General features: G+C 42.0%; 1 protein-coding gene across 1 annotated transcript in view; it reads left to right on the top strand.

The window, feature by feature from the left end:
* Tet1 (tet methylcytosine dioxygenase 1) overlaps positions 1-19,748 on the top strand; it is a 50,065-nt gene extending 30,317 nt beyond the window's left edge. The window contains exons 7-13 of the mRNA XM_026785661.1: positions 2,210-2,421; positions 4,627-4,777; positions 5,230-5,328; positions 6,876-6,965; positions 7,834-7,971; positions 9,797-10,082; positions 12,169-19,748. Coding sequence (XP_026641462.1) covers positions 2,210-2,421; positions 4,627-4,777; positions 5,230-5,328; positions 6,876-6,965; positions 7,834-7,971; positions 9,797-10,082; positions 12,169-12,974 — 1,782 coding nt within the window. The 3' untranslated portion in view covers positions 12,975-19,748. The remainder of the gene's footprint in view (positions 1-2,209; positions 2,422-4,626; positions 4,778-5,229; positions 5,329-6,875; positions 6,966-7,833; positions 7,972-9,796; positions 10,083-12,168) is intronic.
* The last annotated feature ends 395 nt before the right edge of the window (positions 19,749-20,143 follow it).

Genomic DNA, 20,143 nt, shown 5'->3' with positions numbered 1-20,143 from the left:
AAAAAAAAAAAAAAAAAAATTACCTATTTGTATTTAGTTGTGGTTGAATATTGACTCCAAGATTTGGCACACACAAGACATGGTACGAGTCTCCACCCCACGCATGTTTATTGTGTTGTAAGAATGTAATTACCAGGAGCTGATTTTTCAGTGAACCCATTTGTGCAAAAAGCCCAAATTCAAATTAAATCCATCTTTATATATGAATGTACAAGTTATTCCTAGAATAATCCTGTCAATGGCTTTGTGAGATAGGTCCCTCTCCACCCTAGATACCATCCTCACTTCTAAGAGAAGGGGAGAGAGGAAAGTGAGTGGACCAGGCTTTGACCCTGAAGGCTCAGTTCCAAGTTTTAATGTTTTCTATCTTTCATTTTAGCCTAAAATTGGAATTTGTGGGGGTGGAAAGGTGTATATTGGAGGGTGTTTTATTCAAACCCAAGGCCTTTTGCATGCCAAGCAAGCATTCTACAGTTGTGATAGGCCTCCAAATATTTTAATAGCTTTTCTGATTAGACCAGGAGTTCTTGGATTAAATATGTATGCCACATTTAACTATGTTGGTACTCGGGAATCTAACTCAGGTCACTGAGGTTGAACCTTCATGCTGGCCCTACCTCCGGGAGCACGCACAAGCGCGCACACACATGTGTTCACGCGGTTAGAAGTTATATGTCTATTTTAAAAATACATGCCATACATATCCATCATTAGTGTGTATTATCAATGGTGTTGGTGTACATTTTTCATGACACATGTTTGTTGGCCCATGATTTTTTTTTTTTTTTTTTTTAACCATGGGAGTTTCATGCCTCACTGTCTAGTGCTTGCTGGCCTGGGATGCCTACAAGCACTATGAAGTACAGACTAGCTTAGCTGGTCCTGTGAATCCCACCTCATGAACACAGCTAAATGTTAGCATTCATTGGAAAGACTATTAATTAATGTTATTTGTTTGAGACAGGATCTCATTCCAGGTTGGCTATAAATTAGATGTTTAGCCAGGTATCCTCACAAAGTTAGGCTCTTGCCCCCACCCCAGGAATGCTGGGATTGCAGGCACCCTTCACTTTGTGCTGGGTGTATGTGGTGTTTGGGGCTGCAAGCCAGGCAAGCATTCCATCAGTTGGAGCTATATCCCAGCCAAAAAGTCTACTGTTTACATAGCAGGTTGTGTTCTCCGTAGGTAATTTAATTGCTCTATTAACATGGTAGAAATAGGATTTTGTTTGGGGTTGCATGAAATCCAGACAAGTGTTCCTCTGCCATGGCAGCTCCATTTCTTGGATCTTCAGCAGACAGCCAACCAAGGCATTTGAGGGCAGCCCCAGTGATGATGGAGGGCTCTGTCTCGGCAATACGCAAGAACTCTGTTTCCAGGGCAAAGAGTTGATTATGTTTCCAGGGTGCAAAGAGATGCCTCAGTTAAGAGTATTTCCTGCTCTTTCAGGGGTCCCAGGTTCAGTTCCCAGCAGGCACATGGTCTCCCTTGACTACACGTAACTGACACTCTTTTGACGCCCCCAGGCACCAAGCTCCTCACATGCCTCATATACATAAATCACAGGTATACACTATACAAATTTTTATGGTGATTCCTAGGCTATATGAAGCTCATATCAGAAATGGTGGGAAAACTGTTAACAGTTTCTGTCCTGCCCAGTTCCAAAGAAACACACAGGCCTACATCAATTATAAACTGGTTGGCCTGTTAGCTCAGCCTTCTTATTAAGTAACTCTTACATCCCAAATTAACCCACAATTTTTTTTTTTTTTTTGGTTTTTTTTTTTTTGTTTCTTTTTTTTGGTTTTTCGAGACAGGGTTTCTCTGTGGTTTTGGAGCCTGTCCTGAAACTAGCTCTGTAGACCAGGCTGGTCTCAAACTCACAGAGATCCGCCTGCGTCTGCCTCCCGAGTGCTGGGATTAAAGGCGTGCGCCACCACCGCCCGGCTTATTAACCCACAATTCTTGTCTGTGTTAGCCACATGGCATTCTCATGTCTGGCTGGTGACTCTCTGCCTTTCCTCTTCCCAGAATTCTCCTATTCTGGTTGCCCCACCTATACTTGCATGTCTACTGGCCAATCAGCATCTTATTAAACCTATACAAGTGACAAATCTTTACAGGGTACGAGATCATTTTCCCACAGTAGAAAACCACTCTGACCTGCAAATGTATGGTGTAGAATGACTCCATTCTGCTTTCCAGATACTTAGAAGATCCGGTTCTGAAGAGAAGATACTTTGTTTGGCCCGGGTGCGACCCGGTCACTTCTGCGCGACGACTGTGATGGTCGTGGTTATCATGATCTGGGAAGCCATCCCTCGCCCGATGGCCGACTATCTGTATGAGGAGCTCACAATAAACTTGAGGTCCTACAGCGGGCATCCCACTGACCGCAGATGCACCCTCAACGAAAAGTAATGAGGCTTTGACACTCCTATTTCTATTAAGTAGCAACTGTCATGAGAGTAGTGGGGGTTTTTAAACAGCCTTTCCGGGTGTGGCTGCACACACTTTATATACCTCGAGACTTCTGGACCTCCATGGGGTGAAGAGCAGCTAAGACTGCACAGTAAGACCTTCTTCTGTAAAAAAAAATTTGCTTTAGAATTTATGAGGCTAAGGGACTAGTTTTTGAGCCTCAGCCTTATTTATTCATCTCGATGTGTACATACCTACCATCCAAAGCACTGAGAATATTAATTTCCTTATTGTATCTTACCCAACCCACTGTATAGTAAGGAAATGGCCTTCCACGGAACATTCTTCATCAGAACCCGAGGCCTCTTCCCAATAAATTTAATGTAGAAATCCCATCAGTGGAGTTCTGCTCTGCCTTCCAGGATTTGTGGTCTCCCCCTAGCTGATCTGTGTGGAACTCTGGCTGTATCATGAGATCTGTGCATGGCTGGCCCTGGGCTATGATTCTGAGTAAATTTTCTCTGAAGTTACTTTTCCCTTTTCAAGACAGATCCTTAATAGATAGTATAGATGCTGTGCTCACAATTCTCCTTCCTCTTTTTAGTGTGCACATTCCAGACGGGGACGGGGCATTAGATCCCACTATAGATGGCTGTGAGCCACCATGTGGTTGTTGGGAATTGAACTCAGAATAGAATCTCTAGAAGAGGATTCAGTGCTCTTAACCACTGAGCCTTCTCATCAGCCTATAATCACCAGCATATAACCATTATGTGCTGTCCATGTTTGTTTCCCAGTGGTAGATTTAAACTGAACATATAAGCCGGACAGTGGTGGCGACCCCTTTAATCTAGGCAGAGGCTAGCCTGGTCTACAAGAGCTAGTTCCAAGACAGTCAGGGCTACACAGAGAAACCCTGTGTCAAAAAAAAAAATAACTGAATATAAAATTGTCTACCAAGTTTATATTCCTCATGTTGCTAATTTGAGCCTTTGGGCCTCACATCCATCCTGTCCTTCCTTTTTCCAAGTTCTTGAACCTTGTGCCCAGGTCATGTCTGAAGAGCGTTTAGAGGCGTGGTTCATTGTGTAGCTAACATCACAGTTGTCTTATATAGTCATTGTTTTGCCTTTCACATCTATAAGTTTTTGTTTTGTTTTTTTGAACCATCCTTGCTGTTCTGGAACTAGCTCTTTTAGACCAGGCTGGCTTTGAACTCACAGAGATCCACCACTGCCTGCCCACACCTAAATTTGATAGCATCTTAAATTCAGAGCTGAGGAGTATCTCTTCTCCAGTATCACAGAAGATAAGGAAGTAAATCAATAAAATTCAGATGTATAGAGGTTGCCCGCCCTCTGCTCTCCGTAACTTTAGTCCTCTGTTACCTTTTTATTTGTTTTGGGGAGCGAGGTTTTCGAGACTGAGTTTCTATGTGAAACAGGCCTGGCTGTCCTGCAACACACTCTGTAGACCATGATGGCCTTGCACTCAGGTTAAAGGCGTGTGTCAACACTGCTCAGCTAACTTTCTATTTTTTTAAAATATTTATTTATTTATTATGTATTACAGTATTCTGTCTGCGTGTATGCCTGCAGGCCAGAAGAAGGCATCAGACCTCATTACAGATGGTTGTGAGCCACCATGTGGTTTCTGGGAATTGAACTCAGGACCTTTGGAAAAGCAGGCAATGCTCTTAACAGCTGAGCCATCTCTGCAGCCCCCTAACTTTCTATTTTTATGACAGGGGCTAGGTTTGTTTATTTAGAATTATCTCGGCTTGTTGTTTTAGAAACTAGTAATTTAATGCTTCAGAGATGCATTGTATTTACCAGTTCCTCATCAAACACCCTTTCTATACATTATTCATGTTGTAATTATCATAAAGTCTTTCATTAAATTTGCCAGGGTTTGTAGAGTTTATTGTATTCTCAATTCAAGTTCCACGGAAAGGAAATGAAGTTATGTTAGGGAAGAATGAACTCTGCCTCATATCTGAGTCAACAAGGATAGCTTACTGTCTACTTGGATTTAGAACCTTAGACATTAATTTTAGTTAAATAAGAACCAAAAATGGATTCAGAGTGAAGAGGATCGATTGTGAATTTTAGGCTGGATGTATGCAGCTAGCAATGGGGAATATTTTAACATATCTCTGTATTACTGTGAGCTCGGCTAATATCCTGTTTGACATCTTCCAGTCGTACCTGCACCTGCCAAGGCCTCAATCCAAAGACATGTGGCGCCTCTTTCTCCTTTGGCTGTTCATGGAGCATGTTTTTGAATGGCTGTAAGTTTGGGAGAAGCCCAAACCCCAGGAAGTTCAGACTTGCTCCAAACTATCCATTAAACGTGAGTTTCCTTTTTAATTTTTGGGCACCATCTACAGTATATAACCATGAATAGTCCCTAAATTTTTTTTAAATATTTAATTATTTATTATGTATACAGTATTCTATCTGTGTGTATGCCTGCAGGCCAGAGAGGGCACCAGACGTCATTACAGATGGTTGTGAGCCACCATGTGGTTGCTGGGAATTGAACTCAGGACCTTTGGAAGAGCAGGCAATGCTCTTAACCACTGAGCCATCATCTCTCCAGCCCCATTTTTTTTTTGTCCCTAAAATTTTTTGAGAACAAATATATATATATTTGTTCATTTTCTAAATGTGTCAGGTAAATTTATCTATTTAAATTGTCCATGGGTCTGTCTTCCTGCTATCCAACACCAGAGGGACCCTAGCCAGAGTAGAGCAAACCATTTGCTAGCCTTTTAAAGACTAAAGAAAGCTTCCTGTTCACAGAGCTACTATAGGAGAATTACTGGATCACGACGTTTTAGCAGAAGAAGACGCATGAGACCCGTAAAACCCAGACAGATGTTTCCAGAACACAGGGCTCAGGTGAGTAGAGAATGTATTAATCTTAAATTTAACATGAACTTGAATCTATTGCCATCACTAAATCGGTACAAATAATTCACCTAATTAAATGTTTGACTCTCTCTGATACATCACAATATTTATTAAACTGAGTGTGGTGGGGTGGGGTAAGGCATGAGGACTGCTACCAGCAAAGGCTTCATGCTGAGATCAAATGTTAAATGTCAAAACACTGGATTTCTGCTATTACACTGACTTGATAGAACAGTTTGAGCTGCTTCCAAGAAAGCACGTTTGGTTTGGGTTTTGTTTTATTATTTATTTATTTATTTATTGGAGCAAGGTTGTAGAAACAGGGTTTCTCTGTAACATCCCTGGCTGTACTGGAACTCAATTTTGTAGAACAGACTGTAGTGCATTATAGTCAGGTGTAGTGGCGATGTCACAGTATTAGTGGTTTCATTATAAGCAAGACAAAAGCCAGGAACTGTCAGGCCAGTATAGCAGAGTACCCAGCGGCAGAAGAGAGTGGTGTGTGCATCAGCTATATAAGCTAAAGCCAAGGACTGGGGAAAGGTTTGAAAGAATAAAATCAGCACACTTCGCCGGGCAGTGGTACACTTGGGAGGCAGAGGCTGGCGGATCTCTGAGTTCGAGGCCAGCCTGGTCTACAAGAGTTAGTTCCAGCCGGGCAGTGGTGGTGCATACCTTTAATCCCAGCACTTGGGAGGCAGAGGCAGGCGGATCTCTGTGAGTTCGAGACCAGCCTGGTCTACAAGAGCTAGTTCCAGGACAGGCTCCAAAACCACAGAGAAACCCTGTCTCGAAAAACCAGATGCTCCTTATTGATCATAGTGAAGAGTCTGCAAATGGACTCGCTAAGAACAGCGTTCCAGGGACCAAATGCTGTGCCGAGGCTGGTTGTAGATATTTGTTTGAAATAATGAAATCAGACAGCCCAAGTTGGGAACGTCTGACATCTCCCAAGTGAGTGATGTTATCTTGGAGTGCTGCTGCAGGTCCAGTGCTCCCAAACATCAGGAAGGCAAAGCCACGAGTAGGCGGGAACAATGCCTCCTGGTTAAGGGCAGGTTTTGGCTCCCTTTCTGTCTTTACCCAAAACTATCATACAGATGATGAATTCTTCATTCTGTCCACAATATAAAAGGTACTACTATAAAATGGGGCTTTCTCGGTGTGGACTATTTGTCAATAGTCCCTAATCTGTAGCATTTATAGTGTAAAGAGAACGCTCAGTGTAACTCCCCTCCCCCGCTGTGTATATATGGAAACCCATAGCCTTGGCAAGAGCAGTATGGGTTACCAATCTTCCCACACTCTCTAGACTGCCAAGTGTTGAGCTTGCAGCCATGCTTACTTGGAAACATTTCTGTGTTTGTGTTTATTTCAAGAGTCCAGTTCTGTTTTTATTCTCTGCATCAAGGGCAGATTTGGAACATATCCTTCATTATATAGATTTCCATGTTATAACGTCTAGTATTCTACTCACTGTATTATGGGAGGCCCCAACATGAAATGACTGAAGTTTTTTACACCTTTTCCTGTAGGAAAAGAAACTTGAAGAGCTTTTTCAGAAATTGGCTGACGATTTAGCTCCCATTTATAAGCAGATGGCTCCAGTGGCTTATCAGAATCAGGTGAGTTTTTTGTAGGCCTCATTAAGCGTACATGTAAAATTTCTAAGTAAATAGTTATTAATTGGATTATTGGCAGGGGGGGGCGGCTACTTGCTTAGAAGTAGTAGTCTGCCATCCTTATTAGGTTCTCTGTATATGCCAAACATAAACAGAATTAAGTTGGTGGCTATCCTGATCTACACGGTACTTTATTTCAAAATGGTAGGGATAGAAAAGATGGCTTACTGTTTAAATTACCTGCTGCTCTGGGAGGGGTGCTCCACTCCAAAAGCCAGCCTGGTCTATCTACATAGAGTGCCATTCCCAGATCCAGAGAGACCCTGTCTCAATCCTCACCACCCCACACAAGCGCTCCCAAGATTCTACAGAGCACACACATACTGGGTGTGGTGAACTCTGAGTTCAAGGCTAGCCTGGTCTCAAGAGTTCCAGGATACCCAGGGTTGGTTATAAGAGAAACCCTGTCAAAAACAAAACAACAACAAAACAAACAATATAGAGACAGATGCAGCTACCTTATAGTTCACGAAATGGTTCGTAGACACTACATTCATTCATTCATTCATTCATTCATTCATTGTTTCAGGGTAGGGGTCCATGCCTGTTGCCAGTTTGTAACTCAAATCAATAGTCAAAGCACTTTTATCCGCTGAGGATCTTATCTGCCATCCCTTAATACCCTGTCTGGTTCTCACAAGGTCACACGTAGGAGTTGACGGAAGAAAAAACATCTGGGATTGATCCAGTGATTTAGAATAGAATACTGGCTGGTCTTTTGAAGACACAGGGCCAACCCCAGGCACACAGATGTGATAGTCATGTGTAAACAAAACCACCTATAAGTCTTTTTTTTTTTTTTTTTTTTAAGGTGAAATATGAAGACGTCGCCGGAGACTGTCGACTTGGCACTAAGAAAGGCCGTCCTTTCTCTGGTGTCACCTGTTGCTTGGATTTCTGTGCCCATTCTCACAGGGACATTCACAACATGATTAATGGAAGCACTGTGGTATGTACTTAAGTGCCTTTTAGTCTTTGTCCCCTTTGCTTTCCGCAGCTAGACATGGTTTCTCTGTAGCCCTGGATTTCCCGGGTCTCGGTCTGTAGAGCATACTGCCTCCCAAGTGCCTATATTTGTTGCTGGACATGGCTGCTCATGCTTTTAACCCCAGTAAACAAGAGGTTAAGGCACCTGGATCTCTGTGTCCTGTACTAGTGTGTCTATAGTGAGTTCCTGGACAGTTGAGGCTAGACCCTTTCTAGGGTCGAGGACACCAGGAGCGCATTGTCCATAGGAGGGCTGACAGTGGCTCCCATTTCGGTCCTCTCCATGTATACCTTATAATCTGTAGCTTGGTGTTCTCGTGGTTTCCCTACCCTGGGGTTGACCTTTGGGACCCTCTTCCCTCCTGGGTTCCTGCATCCAGTCATGGGTTTATCTCCATGTTCAGTGGGAGAGAGGGACTGGGAGTGGATGGGATCGCCCGGCTAGGTCTTTTGTTTTTGATTTACAAATAAATGCTTTAAGAAATAATGATAGATCTAGCCTGGCAGTGATGGCGCATGCCTTTTATCCCAGCACACTCGGGAGGCAGAGGCAGGTGGATCTCTGTGAGTTCGAGACCAGCCTGGTCTTCAAGAGCTAGTTCCAGGACAGGCTCCAAAGCTACAGAGAAACCCTGTCTCGAAAAACAAAACATAACAAAAAAAAAGCCCACCTCATATGCATAATGTCAACCCAGTTATCTTTTCCATCAGTCCTGCGATTGGTAGGGGTTGAGATTGTGCTGGGTATATCTGTGTTATATTTTCGCATCATACAGCTCAAGGGCTTGTCTTAAGGCTTCTATTCCTGGGAAGAGACACCGTGACTATGGTGACTCGCGTTAATTGGCGTGGCTCACCACCATAATGGTGGGGAAGGGAGCATGGCGACATGCAGGCAGGCATGTGCAGGCCACAGGAAGCCTGACACTAAGCTCACCACCAGAGATACGCTTTCGCCAACGAGGCTATATCATCTCCAATAAAGCTTTACCTCCCAATAGTGCCACTCCTTAATGCGATTACATGAAAATACTCCAGGGCTCTCGAAATGCCTCAGCAATACCTGTTGGCAAGGTTCAGTTCCCAGCAAGCTCCAGGGTTAGACTGAACATGACCTGATGGATGGAGCCAAATCCCTCAAATAAAGCTGGATGCCTTGCTTCATAGTAAGTTGGAAGCTTAATTGGGCTTCAAAAGGAATGATTCTAAAGAGAAGGAAAGTAAGAAGATATCTATTTGTTTTACTTTGTAATCATTTATTTACGATTAATAAAAAGACACTAGAATTGCGTATTTTACTGGCTTGATGTTTAGTTGGGATTACTATGCCAACTGCTACCAATTGAAACAAAACTGCACTGCAGATGGCTTTGTTCTTTGTTATCTGATCACTGAGTCATAGAAATATAGACTTATTTATAACAGTATAATTTATTTATTACACTGCCTCCTTATATTCCTACATGGCAGAGGACGGTACCAGATCTCATTATAGATGTTTATGTGGTTGCTGAGAATTGAACTCAGGACCTCTGGAAGAGCTGCCAGGGCTCTTAACCTCTACGCCATTTCTCTGGTGCTATTTTCATGGCAGAGAGCTACCTACATCCAGATCAAAGACTTTTATTACAGATCCTCACCTTAATCCGTTCACATGGCTCCATCCTTGTTGATTAAGCATTCAAATATGAGCCTAAGGGGCCTTTCTTATTCAAACCATCACGCATCTGTGAAGCCAGACATAGAATGAGTGATCACAGGCTTCCTCCCCCCTCCCTGTGCCTCAGGTTTGTACTTTGCTTCGTAAAGATGTCCGCGACAAGAATAATCCCGAGGACGAACAGCTCCACGTCCTTCCATTACACCGACTTGCCGACACCGATGAATTTGGCTCCCGAGAGGGAATGGAAGAAAAGATCCGCTCTGGGGCCATTGAGATCGTTCAGCCATCCAGGAAGAAGCAACTACGTTTCAATGAGCCTATTCCTCGGTGTGGGAAGAGGAGGACCACTATGGTGGAGCAGAACAAGAAACCAGCTCCCACTGCACTGAAAAGGAAGAGGAGCTCCTCCAGTAAGTGTGAGACACACACACACACACACACACACACACACACACACACACACACACACACACACCCCGCTGCCCCCGGGAGCCAGACTGGTGTTCCCCCCCAGAAAGGCTTGTTCTCAGAGAGGGTTTTCCCTCTTATTTTTTAATTTCCCGATTGCTTTCACTTGATGCTAGTGTTCCTCCTCCTCCTCTTGCTCCTTCTTTTTGATCCCAGATTTCTCCCATTTATCCCCCCTGCCTGCAAGCCCCACCTAGCCTTTCTCTTCACCCAGCTGCTGGACATTTAGCTATTTATTTAGTAGACAGTGTAGACAGGCAAAGAATCAAAGAAAAGCAACATACATAAGCAAATTATAACACACCTCAAAATCACCACACAACCGAAATGACTCCATTTTGCTCTTCATCCTCACTGAGTCCTCATTCATATTGTTTTTTTTTAAATAAATATTATATATATTATTTATAAATTATATATACAATATTCTGCCTGCATGTATCCCTGTGGGCCAAAGAGGGCATCAGATCTCATAACAGATGGTTATGAGCCACCACGTGGTTCCTGGGAATTGAACTCAGGACCTCTGGAAGAGCAACCCATGGCTCTTATCCTCTGAGCCATCTCACCAGCGCCCATTCACATTATTTATACATTTGCCTTTCCTTGTTTTTAATCAGCTGTTATATCCAAGGACCACTGCCAGTTTTTAGTTAATAATAACATTGTAGTAATGCTATCTTGATTTTTGGTTTTCAAAGCAGGGTTTCTTCATGTAGCTCTGGTTGTCCTGTATACCAGGCAGGCTTTAAATCTGCAGAGATCTGCCTGCCTCTGGGATAAATGGCAGTCAACAACACCCACTACCTGGTTGTTTTTGTTTATTTTTTAGTTTTTCAAGACAGTGTTTTTCAGACCAGGCAAGTGTCCTGGGAAGTTAGTGCTGGTGTGTGCCACTACTGCCCGACTCTTGAGGCTCATAGTGCATAATATCTCTGCTCCCGAGTGCTTGGCATAAAGGTGTGCACCACCACCTCCCGGCTGCATGCTGATTTCATGCTTCATGGATTTCTTGGTAACAGTGTTTGAGGTGAAGTTGGCTCTAGCAGGCCTTTCCCCTTTCTCCCATTCTCTCTGCCTTGCTAATCAGCCCCCTTTGGCTCATGGAATTAACATGTTCATGTTAACTGGTGGTTCCCCCTTTACCCTCAAAGCCTGTCTTGCCTATGTGCCGTGTCTGTCTCCTATCCAGAGGATATCCTCTGAGACAAAAACCCTTTCCCCCTCTGCCTTGTCCCCTTTCCCATATCTCCTTTATCCCACCTCCTAGCCCACTCTAACAGACTTTCCCTTTCTGCAATGTCCTGAGTCAGAAAGCAGGTCCCAGAGGAATCCTCAACTGTTCAGGAAGTCCTTCAGTGTTGTCTGCCTAATTCAGTATTTTTTTTTTAACCAGATCTTGGTCCATTTCCAAGACTGGAAATCCTTCTCATCAATATCATTGATTTGATAATTCTGGAATTGGGTCTGGGCATGTTGCTGCAAATACTTGTACAAGATTTGTTTCCTCTTTGCTTTCCACTTTTTCCCCTATCTATAGCTATGCCTGTCCTAGAACTAGCTCTTGTGGACCTGCCTCTGCCTCCTGATTGCTGGGATTAAAGGTGGGGCCACCAGCGCGCGGCTTTCCACTTTATTTTTTAAAGGATCTCAATGTTTCGAGCTGAGTCTGAAATCTTAGCTCGTATAGCAGTAGGATATTCAGAGTTTTTAATTTTCAAATGAATATGAAAGACAGGCAAAATGACACACTAGTTCATAGACTATTGACAGGAGCACTAGATACAGACTAGACCATATTCTAAAGATGAGATGTAAAAAAAATATCCTTTTTTACACGTGCAATTTACCTGCACAACATGCATACCTGAGATCAGAAGAGAGTGCTTGCTGACTCAGGAGTTAACAGCAGGAGGCAGAGAAACCACTAAGAGAAAAACGCAAGCAACCGGCAAGTGACAGATAACTTAGAGGTTTAGCAGTGCAAAGAGAGTCAAATTGAAACCAAGCCCCATTTTATTTTCAAAGGTTCAGACAACACTAAAAGCTTCTCATCAGCCTCATCTACTCATCACCCGGTGAATGAAGAAGCAGGTACCTGTACGTACAATAACACAGCCTCAGGCGGGTTTCCAGAAACAGGTAGCGGTGTCCCCTGTACACTGCCCTCTGGTGCTAATGTCGCTGCTGGTGCTGGAACTGAACAGCCTGGTGAAGCAGCTGCTCTTCCTCAGCCCTCTCTCCCCGTAGCAGACACCCCTCTCTCTAGCCCATCCGAGCAGCTACCATTCCTCAGCTGTGCTCATGAACTGGATTCCTGTCAGGTGGAAGACGGGCAGCACTCTGAAGCAGAGGAGCCTCTCTCAGATGGTGTCCTCTCAGATGACCAGTCCTCCAAGGACGACGAACCTGAGATTCAGGAGTATTGGTCAGACAATGAGTTGATCTTCCTTAACCCTAGCTATGGCGGAGTGGCCATAGCACCCATTCATGGTTCAGTGATGATCGAATGTGCCCGGAGAGAGCTTCATGCCACCACCCCTGTGGAAAATGCCAACCGAAATGACCCCCTACGGATGTCCCTGGTATTCTACCAGCACAAAGGCCTGATTCTCCCCAGTCATGGTTTCTATTTCAACAGGATTAAGTTTGAGTCTAAAATTTTTAAGAAAAAGGCTGCAGAACGGAAGGGTCCTGATAAATCATCATTTGTAGCCAATTTACTGTGCAATATTCCTTCTCGTATTGCACCAACCTTAACCCGTGACAATGTTGTCACTGTGTCCCCTTACGCTCTCACTCATGTTGCAGGACCCTACAACCATTGGATTTGAAGGCTTTTTTCCCATAATGCCTTTGCTAGTGCAGTGTAGTTCCTACGGTGCTGTTCAAAAGAAAGTCACGTTGTTGTTTACTTACTTACCGTATCTTCATTTCACCCATTTCAACTCCGAGGTCAAATTTATGAAGTGGGTGGGTACTTAACTGTGACTATTTTGATTGAGAATCGGTGGAAGGTATACATTCTCAGCAAAGATACTGGTCTTATATCTTGGTTAGGCGTTGACCATGACAGAATCATAGTTTGGTGCTCAAATTAAGTTTCTTTACTACAAAGAGGATTTTAACAGGTTCCTACAATAAGATGTAGAAACCAAGACACACAGTGTTCGCTCTATAGTTCCTGGTGCTTAACCACATAACATGTAGTAATGAGCCGAATGATTGTTTCATGGTGCCACCCTTCCAGCATCTTCCGATCATTGCTATATGTCTGCACATTTGAAATAAACCAATGAAATGCTTTCTCTTACAATATCTCTCCTGTATAAAATAGTTCTTTATTCTAGTGATGATGGGAGGCTATTCGTTAACTGTAAATATATATATTTTTAAAAGCACTTTCTATTTTTAAAGTAACTTGAAATAGCATAGTAGCAGAATCCTATTGTCTATTATGTATGCATATTTGCATAGCAGAAAAGTCATTTACTGTGTAGAGTTTCATCCTGTTAACTGCAGCCTGTATTTAAATCTGTTCTACTCAAAATCCAAAAAAAAACGAAAATACAAATTGCCACCAATATCATTTTCCCCCTTTTAACTAGAAAAGTATTGTCTTTAGTGTCCTCATGATTGATGTTTTCATCATGACACATGTTTTCGATGGTAGAAGGGGACAGATTGGGATCAATCAAATCTATGAGAATAGTTAAGTAACTTTTCCCTCCCAAATGAGAAAATATCCTTTAGAAATAATTGAGGGGGAAAATGCTATTACCACTATTGCTTCTGGCCCAGAGTCACATTAAAAAATTATGCTGCAAGCCAATTAAGAGCCTATTCATTAATCTTAACCTTTTGGGTTTAGGTTATTGACAATTTAATTGGCAATTCAAACTTCTTTGGTAATCCCCATTTTGAAGGTCACAGGTAAAGCTGGCATTCTGATTACTTTTGTGTTCCAAGGTTCCTCCCATATATATACCAAGAAAGACACCCTAAACAAAACCTAGAACCAAAAGAAATTCAAATGCACAGGTGCTATGACATTCAAAGAATTGGATTTTCCAGAAGTCCAGGAACCCTAATGGTGCTTCTCAGATGCCATACGAAGTCCACGACTATCATCATAATCTCGGTGCGAATGCTAACAGTTCCAGCAAAGCTCTCTAGAGAATAACTTATTAAAATAATATATGGTGTGAAGTTTCTGACTAAGGGAATTGAAGAGGTCGGGATTGTAAATAAAGTGTCCATCAGCATTCCATCTGCAAATAGATGTGTGACTACATTCAGTAGGGTATATACAATGTATCCAGTAGGGTAATTTGTTGACCTGATTGTTTTGTGTGCCTTAGATTTCTGTTTTAGAACAAGTGTTTTCAAAGCCTAGGGTTTCTTACACGTGTTTGTATGTAACTGATTCTTTGTTGCTTCAGGTGTGTCAGTATTTGTTAGTGTGTGCTATCAGGAAAGCTCCCTTTGAAGTTACCTTTGAGGTTTTAGGCCTTAGCTTCCAGTAGAAATTGTTTCCTTGCCATGCCGTGCATTTCTTCATCCATTCATCCTCAAATGCACATTTAATTTAATCTTTACATTTAATTGATCCATTTGATTTTGTTTTTCCTTGAATCACCACCTAGGACACAATCTAAAAGGCAGTGGTGGTGCACACCTTTAATCCCAGCAGAGGCTGGTGGCTCTCAGTGAGTTCTGGACAGCCAGAACAAAAAATCTAAACAAAACAGTAATGATTTCCAACTTGAACCTGCTCTGTAAACGACACTGCCCTGGGACTGTTGAGTGCTGGCGATTAAAGGTGTACGCCACCATGCCTGGCTCAACAGTGGTCTTATGAAAAAGCAAAGGAAATTTCTTTGAGATGACCTAACACTCTTCCTGAGAAGACTGGTCTCATTGTTACATGACCTCCATGGTAACTCAGCTGATGCTCTGAGGTCTTTCCTGGTGGACCAGGCTAGCCTACAATTCAGAAATCTGCCTGCCCCTGCCTCTACTGAGATTAAAGCTGTACTCCACCCCTCCACAAGCTGTTTTTCCTTCTTGTGCTTGGCAGCCTCATATCTACCATATATATGTACCTGGTACCAAATGAACCACATCATTAGCTTCATGGACATATATTGCTGGGACATGAGGCTACAGAGGTAAACTTTTGCAGCGTGGTAGCAGAACTGCAGGCCAGTCACCAATCACTTAGCTGAATGATATCCTCGAGTAGCTGACTTGATTAACAGGAAGTCAATTACTTTCTAGTACTTTTACTCCTGATCAACATTCCACAATAGTATGTACAAACCTAACATGTTGAGAGACTTCTATGTGGGGTAAAGCTGTGACATCACTGACGTCTTCCATCAATTGTGGGCACATTTAGCTGGAATGTGCCAACTGAGGAGGTGGATGCAGTCTTTAACAAAGTTGCCTTTAGTTACACCACTCGGTGTATAGTGATGTCGTGATTTCACTGCAGTAGAAGTCACAAAGCTCAGGCCCTGCACCCACAGAACAGGTGGTACCTATCAGCGTGGAATTGCGTGAAGGCCACTCTGTTCTTAGAACTTTACAAGTTTTCTCACCCCGGGAGTACAGTCTCACGGAGAACTATCCTTATTTTTGCACAAGTCAAAAATAAAACAGCTTTCTGTCCTCCAGGGAGGTTCAGAAAAAGAAAAGTAATGGTAAAATTAGGTCAAGATTCCCTTGACTATCAGTGAAAACTGGCCTATTAACTCTTACCTATAAACAAGCCAGTCCTTGTTTTTGCCATTCTCTCTGGAACCTGGTGTTCAGAGTAATTGAGAACTGAGTGGAAATGCGCGGAGGAAAGCGTATTTTCAGTGTATATACTCCCTGGTTGCTCAATTCCTTCCTGCCCCTGCCTAGTTAAACGCCAGCAGTTACTTGTGATGTGGCCATCTTTATAAGTGGGGATGCTGGTTTATTGTGCATAGCACTCCCAAGCTTGCTGTGCTTTGTTTTTCTCCAGTGTGGCATATTTAGCCCCGTGGTATAGTTATTGCTTGGTTGTTTAAGACCTCTAGATTTTTCCAAGTGAAGCAGATGTTCTCATAGCATGAGAAAATATATAATGCCAATCCTGTTATCAGGAAGGCCATTCAGACAGTGAGTCCTCCCACACAACCTGATTCCATGTGAAAATTCCTGAGCATGCTTTTCTTTTACCTGTGTACTAGAAACAGGCTTCTGTATTGAGTTGTGGAGCTGGACATTTAGAGTCTTGTGGGTCTTGTGTAGTCAGTCCTGAACTATGGTTGAGAATGTTGAATTTCTTCTTTTGAAGTTGGGTTGCACTATGCAGCCCTGGCTTGCCTGGAGCTTGGGGAGACATAGACCAAACTGGCCTTGTATGACAGAGGTTCTGGCGTGTGCTCAGAAAGCATTCTTATCCACCTTCCCACCCTAGACTTTGTTTTTTTGTTTCTTGTAGTGCTTTTTCTGAAATTCCTACTTTAGATATCTTTCTTACTTGTTAGAGTATAGACACAGGGCACCCTGCCCAGATAACCTTTTATTGGCCCCAGTTCTTTTCCCAGATAACCAAAAGGCTCAGAATATGTTCTTGACAATATCAGTTTAACCCTTAGGCCCCATTGTATTCAAAATTATATTGTGGCTGTATGAAAAGCCCCTACAGGATTAATTTTCCTTATTCCTTCTGCACCTTCTGATTTCCTTGTGTATCCTGGCTCCATCTCCTCAGATCATCCCTTATGCAAATGCATCTGGTTCATTTAAGATGCCATTGTTTGGATTCCTCACTCCTGCCTTCCTTTCTGAGACACCATCTCCTATAGCCCAGGCTGCCACAAAGTCCAATCCCCAATTTGGCTCAATCTGTAATCCCAACTGCTTGAGGGGCTGAGGCAGACAGAGCTCAGTGACACAGCGCTTCCTGACCATGCTCGAATGGGCACCATTCCCCAAGACTGCAGGAAGAATCAAGAGTGCAGCACTTTACAGTTAGGAGTAAACAATTTAAACCATACTCATTCTCTTCTATGACTTTTTCAACCCCATCTGCTATGTTACAAATCAGCCAGGCCGTTTTAGTCAATCTTTCTAGTTTCCTAAGCCAGATTTACTCCTGAAATTCTTCAACTGCAATAGGGTAATGCTAACCCCGGTATATATATTCAAACCCCCAGCTCAGACCTTACAGCCCCAAGGCACTACACATGATCTAGGTTCCAGAATAAGCTCTGGTGCTTTTCTTTTTAGCATGCCTAGCTTGAAACCAAGAAGTACCTGTAGCATTTCTTATCTGTGCTCTTCGAGTAGACAACAAAATCTAGGTGATTGATATTTTGAAAACAAATCGGATATTAACAAAATAAGCATTTCTCCCTTGGTATGATCCACACACCTGTAGCACCAGCTCATGGGGAGACTTTAGTAGGATTTGGCAGATTTTAGTATGATTTAATAGTAGGATTTTAGATTTAAGACCAGCCTCAATTATATGAGATCCTGTCTTAACAACTTTTGATCCCCAATATTGATACCAAACACAGCTCTCTGTGGCAAGAATGGCTAGTACCTTACTCCATGCCACCGAGCAAGTCTAGGAATATAAATAATGTGATTATGGGTGCTTTGCTTCTGTGGGTGCCATATGGCAGTGCCCATGGATGCCAGTGTGGTCCCCTGGAACTGGAGTTCAGCTGTTGTGAGCTGCCATCAAGGTGCTGTAAATCTAACCAAGATCCTCTGGAAAAGTAACAAGTGCTCTTAACCAGTGAGCCACCCACAAATTCAGAGTGCTACATGTAAATATACAGGAAAAACTGAATTAGGGTTTTACTGAATAGAGCTAATAGAAAAATATATAAATTATTTATAAAACATGTTTCTTAGCAGTTTTGTTTCTGTTTGTTTACCTAGTTATATTCAAGTTTTCATTTATGCATTAAAGATTAGGTTTGTGGTTTTTACTTTATTGTGTGTAGAGCAGGTTCACAATATAGCTCCAACTGACCTAGAAAATTCAATATAGTCCAGGGCCAAGTTTTATGATTCCCTAGGTGCAGGGATTGCATGTGTGAACCACCCTATTCAGTGATCAGAAGCATAGAGAATAGCCCTTTACTATTCATAGGAAAACAAAATAAATTTTTCACCAAGTAATTTTTAAAATAGGACTTTTAAAGCATCTCACAATCAAAGTTTAATATATTTGTTTAAATATATTTAGATGAAGGTTTCTTGAAGGCAATGGTGTTAACTGAACAACTTTAGTTCCTAGCCCTCCTTTATTATAAATACACAAAATTGTCTCTAACAGGTTGTATTGTCTCTAGATTGTATGGTTTGTCTTGTTGAGTTGGGTGTGTGTGTGTGTGTGTGTGTGTGTGTTCCTTCTGCTTCGCTTGTAGCCATATAAATCTTTGGAGCAAATATACATTTACCTAGAGAGTTGGAAATGGTGAGATGTATTTGTAAAGTTTCTAGTAATCTCCTTAATAGGTTATTTTACCGACCTCTCTATATGGAAGTAGTATATTTTGACTGGTGATTACATTTTTTGGCACATAGGGAGAGGGGGAGGGCAAATTAACCTTGAATATTCAAGTAAGACCCCCTTTTAAGCTGGCCATTACCAGCACCTGTTTGTGCTGGAATCAAATGACTGTATTTGACTTTACAAACACAGCTCATAGAAAAGATTAAATATTTTTATTGCAATGTATGGTCATATTTTTTTTAGCCTTTATGGGGTTAATATTGTGATAAGTGCTTTAAGAGAAATATTTTTCCAGAAATGGTTTTCTAGCTAAAATTATGGGCAGCTTTTGCATTGTGATGTGTGGGTCGATGGTTATATTTGGGTTACTAGGAAATCCTGTCGTGTTCCCTAAGGAGAAAGCTGTTCGATTCCATGGCAAAGAAAACAACATTAAATTCTAGTTCAATTATTTCTCCACAGTATGAATGAACACGCATGCCATTAGCTTGGTTTACAGGTGTATCATTGGTGGGAAGAAAACACTCATTCATGTTCAGTGCTGAATTTCCCCTAGGTGCATAAGCATTTTCCTAAGTTAAAGCCCTGCCCCCTAACTCTTGGAATACATTTACTGTTGATTTTCCCCTATTGCCATCCTACTGTTGTATCTCATTAATTTTTTAATAAGTTTTTATTTTAGAAAATGCTGTTTAGATTCCAAAAAGTAATTGATTTAGTTCTTCACATATGAGGGAAAGCACTTCACATTAAATGGAAAGAGATTCTTATAGCCATGATGGTTTTAATACATGATCAATACTGAGTCCTCTGCACAGAATGGAACACTTCCTAGCAGTACTTGAATACTTGTAAGTTGGAATTGCATGTTACTTGAAAGATCTGATTAAGCTAAATTTTGGTGCACAGCAGTTGTATATGATTTCATGTTTATGTAGCGAAATACATTGAAATGTACTACTAGTATTGAAACATAAATGTAAAAATAGTTGTGGAAATTGTCTTATTTTCCTTATGTCTCATTTGTTTAAAGCATAAATTTTCTTTTATTGTTCTAACTAAGAATAAGTGAATACTGTAATTGAAAATATATTTTAAATCTTTTTGTCATGTGTTTTTTTTTTAAGCTATTGCAAATTGTATCATTCCTGATTATACAGAACTTTGTGGGTGGTATAAAATAAATTTTATACTTCTATTTTGCACCTGGTCGTCTAATTTTTCTTTCATCTTCAAATCTTATTTAAAAATCTACCTACCGCTGGGCGGTGGTGGCGCCCGTCTTTAATCCCAGCACTCGGGAGGCAGAGGCAGGTGGATCTCTGAGTTTGAGGCCAGCCTGGTCTACCAGGGCTAGTTCCAGGACAGGCTCTAAAGCTACAGAGAAGTCCTGTCTTGAACAACCAAGAAAAAAGAAAAAAAGGGCAGAAAATCAGTGCTACATGCTGTATCGGAAGACATGCTTAGCATGTCCAAAGTCCCAGATCAATCCAT

This window comes from Microtus ochrogaster, linkage group LG2, assembly GCF_000317375.1.
Source record: "Microtus ochrogaster isolate Prairie Vole_2 linkage group LG2, MicOch1.0, whole genome shotgun sequence".
NCBI lineage: Eukaryota > Metazoa > Chordata > Mammalia > Rodentia > Cricetidae > Microtus > Microtus ochrogaster.
The sequence above is the reverse complement of the archived record's forward strand: the minus strand, read 5'-3'. Positions and strand labels throughout refer to the sequence as shown.